This window comes from Thunnus albacares, chromosome 4 (genome assembly GCF_914725855.1).
Source record: "Thunnus albacares chromosome 4, fThuAlb1.1, whole genome shotgun sequence".
Lineage (NCBI taxonomy): Eukaryota > Metazoa > Chordata > Actinopteri > Scombriformes > Scombridae > Thunnus > Thunnus albacares.
Window position 1 is genome coordinate 34,926,785 of NC_058109.1, and position 19,164 is coordinate 34,945,948.

Below are 19,164 nucleotides of genomic sequence, written 5' to 3' on the forward strand. Positions count from 1 at the left end.
CTCTGTTACAGTAATATGATGCTGTTTTTAATGCAAAGCACCTGCACTGTGCTACAGTTTCATAATCAACTAAGGTCACTCATGTCAAATACCTGCTGCTGTTGGTGAGCAGCTCCGTTCCGCGACTCCAGAACAGGCTGGGCTTTGGGGCAGCTCGAGGGCGACACTCGATCATCACCCGCCCCCCTCTGGCTGCTGGGATCAGTTTCCGTACAGGATTCAACCTGAAGTCTGGAGCCTCAACTGGAAGGACAGGAGGAAGGATGGAGGGATGGAGTCAGAACAACAACAGCTGCAGCAGCAGGGAGTAAGTAAACGGGGACTGTCCATTGGTCCGAAGGCTCATTATTCCGGAACCCAAAAGGTTTGAAAAATGTCCCATTGGACTGAAAGCCAATAGTTCAACAGCCTGTTCTCCCAAAAACAAAAGCAAACAGTTCTGAAAGCCCGTTGCTCTGAAAATACACACTCTGGAGTTGGAGTTCAGTGTCTGCTGGCCTTACTACTTTCCACTCCGTTAATATATTGCTCAATTTAACAGATAATGTATAAATCATAACATAAATCACAACATATGACTTTGTATAACTCGTAAAGAAAGTATTTTCATTTCGGCTGATGTTTAACTTAAACAGTTCTAAAGTAAGATGTGTAACATTACTGTTTGACATTCTTAAACACCACCACTCAGGCAGCACATCCACACAATTTTTATAACATGTGATTTCATTAAATCAGAGTTCTGCTTTGTGAAACATGATGACAAATTTATCAGACGAACTGAGTGAATTGTGAAAAGTCTGTTTGATATGTTAATTTACATGGTCATGGTTTGGGTTAAAATGATCACTTGCACATAGATCACTTGTAATAGAGAGTTTGTATTCTTGGAGCAATGAGTCTTCAGAGCAGTGGGCTTTTGTTTTTGGGATAATGGGCCATCAGACTAATGGGATTTTGGTCCAATGGGAAATTTTTTGAACTATTGGGGTTTCGGACTAATGGGCCATCGGACCAATGGCATGGCACCCCGAAAACAAGGTGGCTGTTTGAGGTCAGTATCTAATCAAGGTACCAGTAGTCATTAGGAACTCTTCTCCTACCTTGGACTCTGAGCTCAGAGGTTGAGTAAATGGTGCCATGCTTGTTCTCAGCCACACACTGGTACATCCCAGAATCCTCCAGGGCCAGGTTACTGATCTTAAGACGAGCTCCGTTCACCTCCACTCGGTCCTGGGGAGGTCAGGGAGACAGTATGTGGTCGTGGAGTGAAAAAGTGGTACATTGACTGAAAGTTTTTATTGAGTCTGCTAAAAGTTAAATACCAAGTACTACACATGTCATTCATCTCATTATCCTGAGAGTCTGCCATTTGTTGCTGCTGTAGATTTCTTCAGTGTGGGTTTTCATGCTGAGCAGATACATGAACTGCCTGAAGTTTGGTCCAAATGCTATCAAAGCTCTCATTAATAATTTCAAAAAGTCTGACTGTCAGAGGCTGATTCATTAAAGAGTAATATCATCAGATGACTTCTGTATTTGGTGACATATGATGGGGAATTGGCGATGGAAAGTTTACTTACAGGCCATGACACAGACTATTCAGAATGGAGTGAGAACACAGACTGAATATTAAATATAATATCTAAGACTGTTTGGAAACAAACAGGTGTTCTTGTTAAACCAACATGAACAAACCAAACCAAACACACAAACTAAAAAATTACCATTTTATCCCCCAGATGATCTCAATCCATCAGTTTTATTCCATCATCACTAGTCTCATCTCACACTGTGCATGTTACTGAGGAAAGTGGTAAAAATAACTTTCTCTGAGTGGAAGTTTCCCTTGACTTTGACTTTATTGAGCAAAAGATGGATGAGAACCTTTCACATCAGCATGAGAAACACTACTACAGTATTCCTTCTACTTTAATAAGAAGTAGAGGAGAAGTTGACTTCCTTTGTGTAGATATATCCACTCTACTTTAATGAGAAATGGTAGCAACCCTGACCTTTTCAGGATTTAATATATTCTCTAATTTGATGGAGTTGACTTTCTCGGGGTGAAGATATTCCCTCTACACTGAAGGACATCAAGAACATTAGACATCAACACTACACTACAGTGACTGTATTCTGTGTTACCTGTGTAGTGAGTGGCTGTCCATTGCGTAGCCAGCGTACGGAGGGTCGTGGTTTACCAGCAGCCACACAACTCCAGTGCAGCTCTGAACTGATCTCCACCTCTGAGTCGCTCATCACCTGCAGCCACTCTGGCTGAGCTGGAGAGCAGGACAAGAAAAACCACACATGCAGGGAAAAACACAAGACATGAAAAGAAGAATATGATGATATGTGCTTTGCTGCAAAATAAAAGAATATCTTATCACCTTGCACGCTGATGCGTCCCTGGTATGTATCACTTCCCTCTGAGTTGTAGGCTTCACACTCGTAAACACCCTCATCATCGAAGGAGAGGTCTGGCAGGATGAGGGTGGGACTCTCGGCACTGGAGCCTGCCTTGGACGGCATCAATCCATCCACCTTTCTCCATCGCAGTTTCGGGACAGGACTGTAAGATGAAAAGTAGAGACAGGGTGGATGGAAGTTAGAGGTAAAGTGAAGGAAAAGGGACCAGAGGAGGAAGAACATAGGACAGTGAAAGGTCACCAGATACAGCTGGGAGTAATTAAAAAAGTTTAAGAGAAAGAGCAAAAGATTTAGACAAGTGGTACTAAAACTACCAAAAATAGCCTGCTGACACATGAGTCTGGAAACTTACTTTCCATAGGCGAAGCACTCTAACTGGGCGGTGTGTCCTGCGAGGGCGTAGGTCTCCGCTGGGAAGCGCACTTTGATATTTGGAGCCGACTTCCTGGGACTGGCTACAGTTAAACAAAAATTTAATTCCATTCAGATTGTGTATCTCATATGGTCTAAGAGGGAGTCCTGCACTGATACTGTGCTGTACATCTCAATATCAAGTATTTGCTATTTGCTTAAGCATATACAATAGAGAAATGTGCTCTGCTAGTGATATTGGCTGTTCATTTGGTCCGATATTTTGGCTAGGAGCAAGATTTTTTCAGAAAATACTGGCCATTCATGATCCCTATGTTCATGCTGTGAGGTGTAACAAACACTGCAGTCTTTTTAAATGCTTTCAGGAACAACAAGATCAGCCTTAACTCTTAAACAGAGGGCTTGGGTAACAATGTCTGGCCATCTGGTAAATTTGATTGAGATGGTGTCTGCAATGTTGATTTGGTTGTTAAGAAGAAAAAACAATAAAAGAAATTATTAAGTCAAAATATGCTTAAAAAGATAGAAAGGCATTGTATCTGGTTCATCATCACCGTTTGTTGTTATGAACACCAATGTATCTATTAAAGGCTATCATTAGCACAGTAACACAGGCCTGGCTACTGAACTTTCTTTTTGAGATAGATTGTATTCATAGATTTGAGTACAGTATGTACCAAAAGCTAGTACAGGTATAGATGCTACTGAATAAAATAGTTTCTTATTTTAAAAATACCTTAATAACAATTATACTGTTTTTATTATTAGTAGTATGTTTTGGAAAACTAAACTCAGATGTCAAATTATGATGATGGTAACTAACATTTTAAATCCAGATAACCAGGCCTACTGTATTGATATATATTTTCACGTACAACATCACTACATGCCTACACCCACAGCAAACTCAGTTCTGTGTTTTTTTTTTTTTTCATATTTAGAAATCAGTTACATGCAGCCACGGTGCAACTACATGTGGCTGTTAGTGGATCAGTGATGCAGCAGTGAAGCCTTCATACCATCAGGCAGCACAGTGAGCTGGTTGGCCTTGCTGAAGGTGCTCTTGGTGCTGATGTCCAAGTTGATGGTGGTGAAGCAGTAGTAGTTCCCAGTGTCATTGGGCTCTGCTTTGGCCACATACAGGTTTCCTGTTACCTGGGACACAAACCAGCGGCCGTCGTCGTTTTTGATGAAGTTGGGAAAATCATTGATAAGCCATCGGTAGGACAGAGCTGCGGAGGGGAAAGATTGGTGCAAGTTAAGCAGTAATCTAGTTGGAATTTACTGGGTTGTACTACATACCATTCTGCTAGAGCTCTGAGTTCAGCTTATAGTAAGCAGAGTCCATTTAATGTGAAATTGTTTCATCTAATCTTCTAAAACTTTAGCGAATTCAACTCACTCTGACCAGCTCTTGACTGTGAACTTGTCCTGTCTGTTGCTGGCTGTTGCAGGTTTTAAAGGATAATTTTCAAGTCTGTCTTAAAATAACAGTCAGGTGTCCAGATGAGCTTTGAAATAGGTTTTTCTTGCTGTAATCATTCCTCCTGTTCATACTGACCATTAGAAGATCCCTTCATAATGCACTTACAATGGAAGTGATGGGGTACAAAATCCACAGTCCTCCTTCTGTGTAAAAATGTATTTAAAAGTTTATCAGAAGCTAATATGAAGCTTGAAAAATTGTGAACCCGTCCTTTAAGAGAGATTGTTCTCAGTGAAAGAAAACAATTTCTAGCTGACAGCACATTATTTTCTAGGTTATTTAACAGTTTCTCTCATTAAAAAAAAAAAAAAAAAACTTGTCTAAAATGTTCCAGGTTTTCCAGGATGTGAAGGAACCCTGAAGAAGAGGGGATACCTGGGTAATGTGGGGGTGGCTGGCACGCTAGGAAAGTTCCTATGCCTTCATATGCTGTCTGAGGACTCCTACTGTCTGGAGGGAAATCATGAAGGTCTGAAGAAAGAGGCAAAGGTGTAAAATAGAAAAAGAGAAGGAAATACAAGAAAAAAAGATTACTCACATACACAGATCTTTACAGAGGCAGAAAGAATACACATTTAGTATTAAACAAAATATTCACATTTGTGGAGAGTTCATGTGAAGTACATCTTGTAAATTAATATCAACTGTTTTATGTCTTCTAGTATCTCTGCTACTCAGGCAGCTCTAACAGATCAAAAGGTTGAGGCCTTTTCTCACTCACAGCCAAATTTGAGGTTAGCTGCTTGGCTGATGATGGTGCCACAGCGGTTGATGGCCAGGCACTGATAAGAGCCTGTGTCTCGATTAGGCTCAGGGCTGGTGATCACCAGGTTCCCAGCCACCAGAGTGTAACGCAAGTCAAAACCCAGCGGGACCTCTGTGCCATTCACAAGCCATCTGCAAGAAAAAAAAGAGCAGGGGCAAAATGATGAGAACATCAAATTAAAAAAAAAAAAACATAAAAAATTAAACAATCATGAGGACATCAGAAACTACAGCTATAAAACAAGAAACACTGACTAACCCTGACCCATGACGTGCAGTTGTGGACATTCTCTTAATTAATTCATTTACATGATCAACTTCTGATATGTGAGAAAACACTGACACTGTTGAAGGCTGCAGGTGATTTCTGTCACTTGCATTACCACATATAAATAAGAGAATACAGGATGACAAGGTCAGTTCAAAAGCTTTTGGGTCTCTGCGTTTAGGAAACACACACACCAAGGTCAGGAAATATCACAGTTACATTCTTTACATGAAGTGGACAATGAAAAATTCCACTGCAAAGTTGTGAACCTGACATAAACAAACTACCAGGAAAGTTTTTAATTAAAGTCACAGAGAAATGAAAGTTATTTTTTGATATTTACCATTAGACTAGTACAGTACATTGTTTTCCAATTTTCCTTCATTTGTTGAAGTACAACGGCACAACTTGTAAACTTGGGTATCATGTAGCTTGTCTGTATCCGCTGGGATTGACCAATTTGTAAGCAATTTTAGAGTAAGTCTGGTGGTAGACTTTGAAGTTTTCAATTTTACAAGTTGGTGTGAAGTGTTTGAATGTGCCATTAGTTTCGCTCTCTGTGAAATTCAACATCATTTGAGGATGAGGTTCAGTGCTCTAAAGAACAAACCTTCATAGGCCGGCTGTGTGTGTGTGTGTGTGTGTGTGGGTGTGTGTGTGTGTATGGGTTTGTCAAAGACTTTCTGGGACAAATTTCTACTGTCAAACCAGTGAATTGGGGACGGCTGCCCAGCTGGGAACGAAATTCATGTCCCCAATTGGTAAAATGTTGATTTTTGGGATTTAGGGTTAAGGTAAGTCTCCAGGAAATTAATGTAAGTCTAGCTAATGTCCCCAAAAGTGATGTATGACAACGTGTGTGTGTGTGTGTGTGTGTGTGTGTGTGTGTGTGTGTTACCCACCTGTAGGAAGCAGCTGGACTGGCCCTGGCCTGACAGCTGAGGGTCACCTTCCCTTCAATCAGGCCCTCTGGGTAAATTAAACTTCTTGGCTGTTCTTCAAACACTGGCCCGCTGTCATGACCCGACACACACACATCTCCACCTGGAAACAACAATTTTTAATAAAACATGTATCACACACCAAGCCTGTGCCAAAAGTTCCCAATGGTGAGGACCTATTTGTGTCCTGGATAATTCTACTGTGTACATATATCAGTACTTGTGTTCAGTTTACATGTTTTCTTTTTTTGTTTAAACTGTATTTATCTCTTCATGACTTCTGATTTTGGGAGCCTAGATTAAAGATTTTAAATTGGTTAATCCTGTTTACTGCCAAGTTGATATTATCAAAAAAAAAAAGAGAGAGGGTTCACTCTTGTGTAAAACTACAAAACTTTAATTTATACATCATTTGATTTTGATTTTGTGGTATGCTCACAACCAACAAATATGACATGATACAGTTGACAGAGATAAACTAGCCATTAAATGAGCTTCAAATAAAAGAAGGATAAACAAATATCTTTACAACACGTGGGTTGCCGGAGATTTGGACAAACTATCTTGGATTAACTTCATTCCAATGTGAAAATTTGATTTCAAATGTGAAAAGCTACAAGCCCCCTTCAGCACAGTAAATCTTTCTGACCCTGCATTGTAAAGCCGATGATAAGTTGTGTAGCCTAACAAGGACTTAAATGCATCTCAAGAGTGTAGGCAGGAGAGACATTTGCTACAATCTCTCTTTGAGACCAGTTGCAAAGAGAGTGATTATCTGTGGGAGTAAAACTGACCACAGGCACAGTAGAGAACTGTTCATTACACAATATTTGAGCTCAGCATGAGCACTGCACCAGCAGTAAATTGCAAGAAATGTATGATTCATAACTAACACAGAATTCAAGTTTTCCTTGTTTGATCTAAAATGGATAAAGCAGAACACTTGAATTGTCCAAAGTAAATGAGTAAAGGTGATGAGTGATATATGCTGGAATGATACCCCTACTGAAATTTGATGAAATTTCATTTGTACTTTTTTGACCTGAGTTGTATTTCTGTTTAAATGTGGAGTAAAATCCCTACAATTGAGTATCCATCCATTACTACGGTAGGGCTGCAACTAACAATTATTTTCATCATCAATTCATCTGTCAATCATTTTCTCAATTAAACGATTAGTTGTTTGAGCCTTAAAATGTAAAAAAAAGTGAAAAATGGTGTTTTCCCAAAACCCAGGGTGACATCTTCAGCCACTACCCAAAGATATTCAGTTTACTACCATAAAGGACAAAAGAAACCAGAAAATATTCATATTTGAGATGCTGGAATCAGAGAATTTGGACATTTTTTCCTTAAAAAATGACTCAAGGCGATTAATCTATTATCAAAATAGTTGGCAATTAATTTAATAGTTGACAACTACTCGATTAATCAACTAATTGTTGCAGCTCTACACTACAGTCTCCTCACACACTGCTCTATAAACTGTCTTTATACTGTACACAGTTGTGACCCAGTGCACTGTGGCCCAATGTAGTCAGTACAACCAGGTTCCTACAGTGAACGGCTGGGAGCCTTTTGTCATTAATTCCTCCCACAACTCCCTTCAGCACAGAGGAGACACTGACTGTATCTGTTTGTTAAGTATTCCCACATCAATATCCCAATCTGTGTGAAAGTAAACAACACAGTCTCCCTGCCACCTCACCAGCAATCTAGCTTCTTCTTATAGACCCATCCACTCAAAAGTATGTTTTTCGATTGTTTGAACTTCTCTGTGCAGAATGATGTATGTGCAGAGTTTGGGTGGGTGGGCGGGCAGGGTGACATGCAGCAAGGGTCCGTTGATTCTGGATTGTGAATGAGGGAGAAGGAGTAGATACCATTTTAAGGATTTTAAGTGGTAATTATACTTTTTTTGTGGAAAAACCATATCAGATATTTCTTAATACATATCTCCAAAACACATCTCCAAAATGCTGGCATATGAAAGGATGAATCAGTGTGTTTCTATCAACTAGTTCTATGCAAATATCTGAAGAGGGTGTATCAAGATCAGAGACCCTCAGTAAAACAGTAACAGTAACTCTTGCAGAGGAGATATTGTAATTCACTACATTTATTTGGCAGCTACTTCTTTGTAGATATAGATCTAACATACAGGTGGATGGAAAAATACTTCTCCTCTCTTCATAGTGGCTTTTTGAGCAAAACTTTCAGCAATTATATTCTGGTGAGTTAAAATATACAGACTTGTGGAGACTCAGACTGCACAGTTTTAGGTAGAATGTGTATTGATTTTAACAGGCAGCCACAGTGTAAAAGAAACTTTCTTTCTTCCCTCAAATATCTCATCTGGCTTACTGCCAGAGGGCAAAAAAATCATTTCCAAGACCTTGGACGTGTGCTGTGAGTGTGTTGCACAGAGCAGAGCATTGCTATTTTCCCAAAAGAGTGTATAGCTTTGTCAGTGCACACACACACACACATATACATGTTATAATATTTATGATGCAACAATAACTCACTTCCTTTCTAGCTTCATTTTTAGTTGTACACTCTGTCACCTTAAAGTCTGTGTAAAGCAATAATAAATATATGATCTGAGTTTTTCACACCACAGAAAATTTTTTTTTAAAAATTGAAATCAAATATATTTAAACATTAATCTGTAAAGTCTGTAAATTACATTTTGTTTTATTCATTTTGAGGTTTATTTGGCACATCTTGTGTCTATGCACATATGTTATTCAGCTCACCACTGATGATAATGAACAGCCTTTTTTCTGCACAGTGTGCAGTGAGTGGAGTGTGTCCAGGGGGACTGAGCACGCATGACTGCACATTTCACCACAATGGCAGAGCTTGTTAATTCCGGCATAAACTACACCCGATCGCCATCTATCATTCATCACATCGGTGCATTCTTTCAAAGCCAAGGACTGATGGAAAAAAGGAAAGGGTGTTCTTGGAGAAAATTGAATTCTCTACCCGCCATCTAAAACAACAATCATGAAATTTTAATCAGGCCCTGAAACACCCCAGATGAGCCTCAACCACAAATTTAACTCTCTCACACACACTAACGTTCTTGTGCATTAACTATTTTAGTTACTGGTAAACTGTGCAGTAACTAAATCATTTTTTTTACCCAGTAATATTTTCCAATAGTTGTGTGAACCATGTTGAGTTTCACATTATCTGTGAACTCGGAGAGGAAATTTGAGCATTCAGGGACACTACTGAGAGCTACAACAATATCAGGAAGTGTATTTTTAACTTGAACTGCTGTATGGTTCAAAGCAGTTATCAATTCTAGTAAGTCCTAGTCAAATAAAAATGATACCTTTTTGCACAAAAAAATCATGTCAAATTGATTTTCAAATGTATTGGTGGTATTATTTAAAGATAGAAAAATGTCTCCTTCAACCAGCCTCTGGGAAGGCAGGCCAGTGGTTGTATTTAACAGTTGAGCCAGAAAGTACCTGATACACAATGCAAATGCACCGGAACAGCTGGAACTGTACAAAGGACAGACAGTGTTTTGTTAGCAGTAACATCATTCAGCATCTAGACTGACTGAAGGATTTTAAGTCCAATTTAAAGTGAAATATAGCAACATGTCTGCTCTGTAAACTACTAGTCCTGTGTTCTCCTTTGACAACATATCAGAAACCAAGACGAAATTTATACTCAATATTTTTTTCATATAATAAAATATATTTTTAAAGACGTTATTCGTCTAAGTAGATGGAGTCCTTATTTTGATACAGCAAATCAGATCTTGCATAAAGCAGTAATTTGGTGTTCTATCATTAGTAGAGCAGATGGTCACACTGAGCCTGATTGCATCCTGCTACGCAACACAAGAGCCACAGACTCTGAACAACAACCCACATTAGCTTTCCTGCTAAAGTCTCCTTCTTATCTACCTTACAAACATGAACACAAGTCTTGTCCTGCACCTTAACTTATTGAATGAGCCACCAAACAAACACTAAACAGCAAAAATTATATCAGCAAATTAACATACTTCCCTGATCTGCTAGTAGGCCTAACTACAGGTCCCCATAAATGTATACAGTGGACTCAACCACTGTGAAATCTGTACCACATTGGCAAACCCATCTCAGTGGTGTGAACTTGGTCTTTTATCCCAGTAAGAGCAGACACCTCTGTCACATTGTTGCATTTTATTGTATTGGAAAAACAGTGACAGATCCCCAAGCAGGTGAAACCTGAACCACACATGAATCCATGGAAGAATACAACAGATAGTCTAGGAACAAGAACTACAGCAGCGATGTCCACATTGTTGTACTGTCAGCAAAATGTGCAAAGACACCGAAGCTGAAATATCCAACATTGGCTGCTGTTTGACTCTGCGGACTATATTTATAATGTAATGGAATTTCAAGTGTGAAAGTGCTATTGTTGCTTTACAACATTTAATCTTGAGTAAGACTTGGTGGTAAGTAAGGTATTTATCAAAACAAAGCAGGTAGACATTCACTTTTTTTCCACTCATTTTGAACAGGCAAATATGTATCATTGGTCTAAAAATCACCCTTTTTGTTTGTTATAGCCTACTTCATTATTCTACTTAATTTTACATTATTTCAACTGTAGTGTACAGTGAACTGTACTGTATATTTGACCCTGCTCCTGCTGTTGTTTTTCTGTTGTTTTGTTGCCACCTAGTGGAGATGTAAAGACAAGGTAAGACACAGTAGGCACTGTCAATACTGACATGACCAAGCTCGCTAGTTTTACAAGCTTGTCTTGTGAAGAATGTTTTGACTAATTCCATGCATGATTTTAACATTAGCTAGCCTGTGCAAAAGATACTGGATTCCAAACATTGTGATCAATGTCTGAGGAAGAAAAACGCAAACAAGTGGAACTTAAACTGTGACCTGTTGGAAAATACATTAAAAATTGTAAATGCCCTATTTTCAAAAACAAGGGACACCCACACACTGTCTCCACTTACTCAATAAAGATCCTTTAATATATACAACATTTCAGTCAAAGACCTTCTTCAGGTCCTTTCTTCCTTTTAATACGTGGCTATGCAACTGTCACCAAGACTACTCCGGTGTGCAAGAGATTTTTTGATGAAATGCCCTGCTTTTACGTTAAGTAAGTTTCCCCTTTTGGCAATGGTGAATATGACCTTGTAGCATAACATGTGTCAAAACATTTTTGTGCCAGGGCTATATAATGTTGCCTTGTATAACGTAACTGGCACCAAAGGAGATAGTTATGGGAGGCTTTTGACTTCGGGTCACACTGTCCTCCTGAAAGACACAGTCATCCACTTGGCTTTTTATGCAATTTACCTCTTGCACTTGACTTCAATGAGGAAAGAGACAATTCTCAATGCAGTATTGTCACACCTGTCTCCACCTTTACTTTCCAGTAAAGGTTTACTGGAGACATGAACAACTATCCTAGACATACAACTGACTATTAGCTATTAAGTATCAAGTTGGGAGTACAGTTCAGATTAAACAGGAGACACATTGTCAGCCTTCTTTCTCAGACACAACAGTGAGATAATCCCTTTAAATCTGAAAATGAAAATGCATTATATACATTATACATCCCAAATACTGCAGTCATCTTATCTGTCACTTTGCTGGAGTTGTTTGCTGCGTGTTTGTAGACATTGCTTATGCCGGTTTAAGTAAGGGTTATAAAAGTGGAAGTTAAATATATATATATAATTTATCTAGGAACACATTTAGGTCACACATTTAGATCTAAAGGCAAGGCCTTGGTGTTTCAAGATATAGCAGTAATACTGGACTGAGCCCAGTTTTTCCTGGTTGTTCATATGTCCCTACTGATGAAGCTGGTGTATTCTTTAGGAGAGGAACATCTCTTCATCATCTCTTAATCTGTGTACACAATTTAATGTGAATGAAACCACCAATGAGGTCAGTCAAGTTTTAAATTCCTTAATCAAATATGCAAAGGTATACTCTCCCATGAAGGTATTATTGCACCTTTAACTCTAGTCAATACATTTAAGTAGGGATTAGGGTGTTCAATTAATCCAAAGGATTAAGGAGTTTAGAATACCTCTGCAATCTGAACTAAAATTCTGTGATTTAAGGCTGATTTATTATAGTGCTTGCCATGTTTACATTATACTTACTGTAAAAGAAGATATTCAACTGTCAAATGAAACAACAAAACAGATGTTTAATGATCTGATTTTACTCTGTATAACTCAGAGCTCAGCAGACTCTAAATGGCACATGAGTCACTTGATTATCAGGTGGCTGTGATTCCCCTCTGTACAGTTAAAGGATGAAGCACTGTTGCAGCTACATCATCAAACTGAAGCATCAAAAGAGACTTTGAGGAAGCCAAATATGTCAATGCAAATGCCTCTACCCTGAAAAACCCCTCACAAATCGTGCTACCCGAGGCTCCATAGACAAGGGGATATATAGTGGAAATTTGCTTGGCAGTGTTTAATAGGCGCATGACATTGGCAGACATATACAACAGCTCTTGGTGTATGGCGCTAATAAACGGCGCATTGTAACAATTTGCACTGTCCTGTACGCAATTTTTTTAATGAAAACACACCTGGTGACGGTGAAAAAACAAGACTAATGACTCATTTGCCATTTGATACGCCCATGACATGAAGCTTCAGCAAAGGTTTTCCAAAATATATCAGCAGTCTGGTTGTTAAAATGGTCATCATAAGCATGATCTCTACGTTCTCTTTGTGTGTGTGTGTGTGTGTGTGTGTGTGTGTGTGTATGTTTAAATGGAACTTGCCGAAAGCCTCCTTCAGAGTCACTGGGCTGAGGACCAGCAGACATAGCAAGAACTCCATTGTCTGGTGCTCACATACAGATCAGGTGCAGATGGGATCAAAACTTGTTGATGGTATTTCACAGGAAGAAGATGTGTCCAACCTGCCTGTGCAGAAAAAAGAAGAAAGAAAGAAGAAAAATACTTTCATGAAAAACACATAGCTCTGTGGAGACATGCATGTCATTAATCATTAATTTCTTAATGAACTGCAGATTCACTAAGACTCACAGTCATACTCATGGCTCTGTGAGGCTATATTTGAACTAACTTCTAACATCAGCATGCTAACATGCCCACAATGATTATGCTAGCATGATGATGTTTAGCAGGTATAATGCTCACCATGTTTATCATGTTGGTTTAGCATGTTAGTATGCTACCGTTTGTTAATTAGCACTAAACACAAAGTACAGATGAGGCTGATGAGCATGTCATTTGTTTTATTTGGTCATAAACCAAAGTATTAGAAAAGTCAGTAGATTCCCTCCTCTAGGGAAGATAAATGTCCGTACAAAGGTTAATGGCAATCCATTTAATAGTTGTCAAGATATCTCAGTCTGCAAGCTGTCCAAAGTGGTAAACTGACTGACCAACTAACAGACAGACCAACATAACAATTCTGTCATACTAGCATGGCTAAAAACAAAATCCTGTCCATCTCTACAATAGCTGGTCTTCTTCCTGTTAATATTACGATTAACATTTTATCAGCATAACATATTGACAATGTCCACTTTAAATATGAAATACTAGTCCATCTCTGATCATACCAACACATATCATTCTTATTTCCAACTTCACATTTCCTTTGAGAAGACCTTCATAACTTTAGTGGACAAAGATGAGAGAAGAATACAGTATGTTCCTACAGAGAATGACAAGTTCAACATACATTGATAGATTTTTCCTTTTCAGCCACATCTCAAGTATGTTCATCTTTTATTCTTCAACCATCTATTTTCTCAAACTTTATGGGGAACTAGCTGTTTCATATCTAGTCCACGTAGCATTAGGGTGAAAGATGAGGTAGTTTACATCGTTTGTCCACCAGAGACAAAAGGGAATGCAAAAATTTAATTTTGTCAAAGGAATATCTTCTAAATAATATCTTACTACCTACTGAGTGGAAGGATTGCATTCCCCTTCAGATCTAATCTGTCTCTTTCCCCACCTCATTTTCTCCACACAGTCCCTCCATCCATTTGGGACTCTCTGAAAAGGGTTATCCTGTATGTAGTACCAGAAAGTCTTTTTAATGCAATAGATCCATTATTAGAGCTGTACAGAACCCTTTTAGAGATGTTCATCTATCTGCATTTCCTTTGCAGGACTGTAAAGCAAGAATTACCAAATTCATTCATAACAACGACTCCAAAATAAATTGGCATTGGACCACAAACATCCGTCATATAATTCCACCATATGGAGACCAAATGTATGGGGACATTAGTGGTTTCATGGTTGCATACAGACTAACAGTTAAGTTGGGAAGCTAACACTTTGTTCACTGAATAATACTGAAGTTAAACTGGTTCTAATTTTGTCAAAGTCCTCGTCCTCAGGAACCTTTGGTAATCTATAATCCTCACTATTTGTTTATACTGAAATAAACAAACCTGAGATGTTTTGAACACCACAGCGGACAGGACAGAATCATTTCTCAATGCACTAAAAGGAGAATATGTGCTGGACACTAGACAAAGTTTTTATGGTTTAAAAGTAAATAGCAATCAAACATTTATTAAACTCAGGGCTGCAGCTGTGAGTCAATTTGTTTGGAACCCATTCCCTTGGGCATTTTTCTATTACATGCAACCCACGATTTTCAAGTGTCACTCATAACAAAAATGCCTGTTTACAGTGCATAGAGATGATTCATTGGGTGTACACCATGACAAAACTCTTTTAGGAGAATTCTTTTAGAAAGGTTCTCTATAATTCATTGACATATTCAAGATTCAACCTGCTTAGTACAAGGTCTTCATAGTCCTGGTAACCCAGGGCTCCAGTTGAGCAGGGAACAACTATATCCCATCTAATCGGGTCCAGATAGGGTACTATTCAGTTGTCACAGGTTGTGTCAGTATGTCTAATACCCCAGTGGATCCATGCGTCCTTGCTATCAGCAGTTATCATGTAGTGCGTCATCATTGTCAGAGAAAATATTGTTTCTTGAGGTGAGACTGGTTGTCGTCATTGACATTGATGGGCGTTGTCGCAGCAGACTGACGGAAGGGCAGGCAGGCAGACAGAACAAAGCTTTTCCTGACAGCAACAAATACCCAAACGTTCTCCAGTGGAAACCAACTTTTTTAAAACTTCTACAGGCTACTTTTGTGGTAGTATCAGTATAGTCGAATTTTGGATGGAATTGTTTTAAATATGGGTAAACATTTCTCCATCTAATGATCCGTGCTGTCTGTAGTCTTTGTTATGCACATGCGCACTTGTAAAAAGAAGATTAGAAACCGAGTTGCATAGCAGAGTAACCCGTTCTCCCGGAGAAATCTGGCTTGGTAAATCAGGTTTCTCTAATTCCCTACAGCGATTATGTAAACCAGGTTTCTAGTTTACATGACAGTAAAGAACAGAGCTTTCTGGAGAAAGCTGACTATAAGCTGGTTACTGAAGTGCATGTAAACTCACTGATTATGGTTCCATACTGAACTACTCTAAACAGAAATATTACAAAGAACAGTCCTTTTCTTGTTGGTGCTATGCATCGAACTAGCATTATGAATTGTCCAATATGAATGAACTTTTTATTTTTTTGTTTGAAAATACTCTGGCATAGAAAGAGTGGTGTTCTTTTCAAATGAGCATGTTTCAGCAATACGTTTAGTTGCATTAGCTGAATGAATTTGGAGAACAAAGGTTTTTAACTTCAAAATTGTACTGCAACTCTTAGTGGCTCCTGACAAAGCACTTACTGTGCTTGTCGTCTCATTTGTTCACAGTGATTCACTGCAATACCAAACAGGCGCAGTCAAGGAAGAAATACACTCCTCTAACTGAAAGAAGGTAAACCAGGGTCACTTTTTAATATACCAAATGTTTTAACAGTTGTGCTTTTAATAGCCTGCTAGAAAGTATTGGTGCTAGTTGCTACTATAAGAGCAAATACATGTGAGATGAGCAGTTCTCAGAGAACACTGCAGAGTTTTAACACAAGTTTATAAGTGCTCCATTGTGGATTATGGCTCTTTGCAACACTGTAGTGTTTCAATAAGTGATTATTTCACTGGCTTTTAATATAAGCAGGCCAATCAAGAATAAATCCAGTTGTGTTTTCCTGGTTTAAGGCAAATATAACTTGTATTTTGTGTCAGAGAAAACAGGCAGCAGTGGACAAAAGAATAACCTGCTGTAGATAGCATCACCAAAAGCTAAAACTGCTGTCTTATTATCAAGTACTTTATTGTCTCTATTGTGGATTCTACTGTGATCCCTCTCTGCAGTCAAGCATTATTCATCCTGTTCTGTCTCCTCTTCAGTTATAAAAACAACTAAACAGTTACAATCAAAGGTCAGTCCAATCACCTTCTTTCAAATTGTCTGGGAATTGATGAGTCTCGCTATTTTGCAGGTCAACACTAAGAGCTTTGCGTGATTTCTCCTCACAAAAATAAACAAATGTATCATAAAAAGTGTTGTAAAAAGTTTTAAAAAGATTAAGTCATAAAGTCATAAAAAGTTCTTGATGTGAGCGCACCTACAGTCTGAAATTGCCTGTTGAATACAATACTTGAACAAATTCCAACTTTTATGATATAATAAACTGCACCTCAAGGTCCACTTACTATCTTTTTCAGCCACATCTCAAGTATGTTGTCATCATGTGACCTAACTCATGTTTCACTGACAACTGAGCAAATTCTATTGACTGATGTAGAGTGTAAGATGAGGTTGAAAGCTCTAAAAAATGTAGTGAGTGGACCTTGAGTTTGAGGTTTTCATCAAACTATTATTTCTATGTAAAGAAATGAACTTCTGAATGATCTTAAATTCTTAAAGAAGTTCTTTCGGATAAATCTGAGATTGTTGAGTCCTTACTGGGTTTTTCTCTAACCAAAAGACCCCTTGAGCGTCCTTGGGGGTCCATTATTTATCTGTGTGTATCACCTGTCATCTCCTTCCTCTGTTCACAGCCAAACCTGATGATATGTCCCAGCCCAGGAGACAACCCCATTTTATCAGCTTTGATTCACTCTATATAAAGAAGGATTACAATTCTCCATGCACCACAAGGCCTGACTGACTTCACTGTTCACACACACACACACACACACACACACACACTACTGTCAGTCTGCACTCTGGATACAGCAGTGGATGAATTAAACAGAATAAGAATAAGATGACAGAGAAGCAAAGGAATCAAGATTCAGTGGGAAATAAATAAATAAAAACCATGAGAACGGAAGAGAAAGAGTGCACAAGAAGAAAGAGGTGAATCACGAGCGGCAGACCGACAAAGAGCAGAGGAGGCAAGGAGAGGAAATAAAATAGAGGGAGACAGACAGAGATAGGCCATGAAATCGGTTTAGAGTTTAATGGAGTAGGAAGACGAGAGCAGTGTATCACGTAACTCCAAATGACCCCCTCGCTGTCTATGCATCAGAGTAAAGGCAAAGTACATTCAGCTCAGCGCTTATCACAGGCAGGAAGCACATTAGATATGGTGCTCCAGTAAAAGTGTGACACTCAGCTGCTCACTGAAGTACTGAAATACTAACATCCCCACTGCAGGCCTGCATACTGAATTTAGCTGAGAGTGTTTTCCATATCTGTTATAGGATATCACTTATATTAAAGGACAAGTTTACAATTTTTCCAAGTCTGTCTGTCAGGTGCCCATATGAACACACATTAAGAAATTTTCCTTGCTGTAATTCCTCTTGTGTGTACTCAAGCAATCAACCGAATATGTGATTTGTAGACACACTAGCAATGTGGCAACAGAATTGGTAATGCCAGTCAGTCGGGTGGGTGGTCGGTCCACCACTTTGGTCCAGTTGGAAATATCTCAATAAAAGATTTGAAGATTGCCATAAGATTATGTACAGTCACTCATTGTCCCCAAAAGATGAAGTCTACTGACTTTGGTGATCCTCTGACTTTTCCTCCAAAGCCATCAGACTATTGACTTTTCTTGTATCTTTGTGGAATATCTCAAGTATTCAATGCATTGCACTGAAATTTTGCACAGATATCCATGATGCCTGGAGGAGGAATCCTGATGACTTTAGCTGCTTTTCCTCTAGTGCCACCATGAGGTTGACATTTGTGGTGAAATGTCTCTGGATTACATGCACTTTGATGCAGACATTTATGGTCTTTGTGAACTCTGGTGATCCCCTGACTTTTCATCTAACAAGATCAACATCAAGTCAACATGTCCAACACTTTGGCTTCTCTTCAATGAGGATTACAGCCTCGTTGAGCAGCTGGAATGGCTCTACTCCTGTTCTAATGAAGTTAGTCTCAAGGTGAGCCTTAATTATACTTACATTTGCTATTGCTAGAAACTTTTATTTTGGAGGTGAGATATTGAAATGTACAGCCTGTTAGCTGCTGGATGTTTCAGGATTTTTGACCATCTGCTCTTGGTAAAAGAGAAGTACATGAAACATGAAAATATTTTTTAGTTTCCAGTTGTCTAGTGTTAATTTACACCTCTTCCACAACAAGATGGAACCTTGCGTATACAGTACAAGGAACAATACTGAGTTTACAATCCATCATAACTTAATGACTAATCAAGCTTCCCATCTCTCTTGAGAAGAGAACTTTAGAGACACTGACAGCTGTGCTCTAAATCATCTTTGACATGCATTATTGTCCACTATTCATTGGAAATATACAGACTGCTGTACCTTCACTGAACTGGAAGTTTGTTTTTCAGGCTGTTTACGCTGCCTTATTATTACATTTGTCACTCTGTTCACACCACAATGCAATAACTGATTTTTTTTTTTTTTTTTTACAATCAAGATGTGGAATCTGGTGATCAAGGTCTGCATTACATTCAAAGATCTGGATGCAAAGCAAGACACTAA

General features: G+C 38.7%; 1 protein-coding gene across 1 annotated transcript in view; it reads right to left on the reverse strand.

Annotated features, from left to right (window-relative positions):
* Positions 1 to 13,209, reverse strand: part of cntn2 (contactin 2) — a 37,246-nt gene extending 24,037 nt beyond the window's left edge. Inside the window, exons 1-10 of the mRNA XM_044349198.1 lie at positions 13,067 to 13,209; positions 6,227 to 6,368; positions 5,013 to 5,188; positions 4,667 to 4,762; positions 3,825 to 4,037; positions 2,786 to 2,888; positions 2,394 to 2,575; positions 2,149 to 2,285; positions 1,104 to 1,233; positions 93 to 243 (exon numbers count right to left, since the gene is read on the reverse strand). Of these exons, the coding sequence (XP_044205133.1) occupies positions 93 to 243; positions 1,104 to 1,233; positions 2,149 to 2,285; positions 2,394 to 2,575; positions 2,786 to 2,888; positions 3,825 to 4,037; positions 4,667 to 4,762; positions 5,013 to 5,188; positions 6,227 to 6,368; positions 13,067 to 13,124 (1,388 nt within the window). The 5' untranslated portion in view covers positions 13,125 to 13,209. The remainder of the gene's footprint in view (positions 1 to 92; positions 244 to 1,103; positions 1,234 to 2,148; positions 2,286 to 2,393; positions 2,576 to 2,785; positions 2,889 to 3,824; positions 4,038 to 4,666; positions 4,763 to 5,012; positions 5,189 to 6,226; positions 6,369 to 13,066) is intronic.
* Positions 13,210 to 19,164: the final 5,955 nt, after the last annotated feature.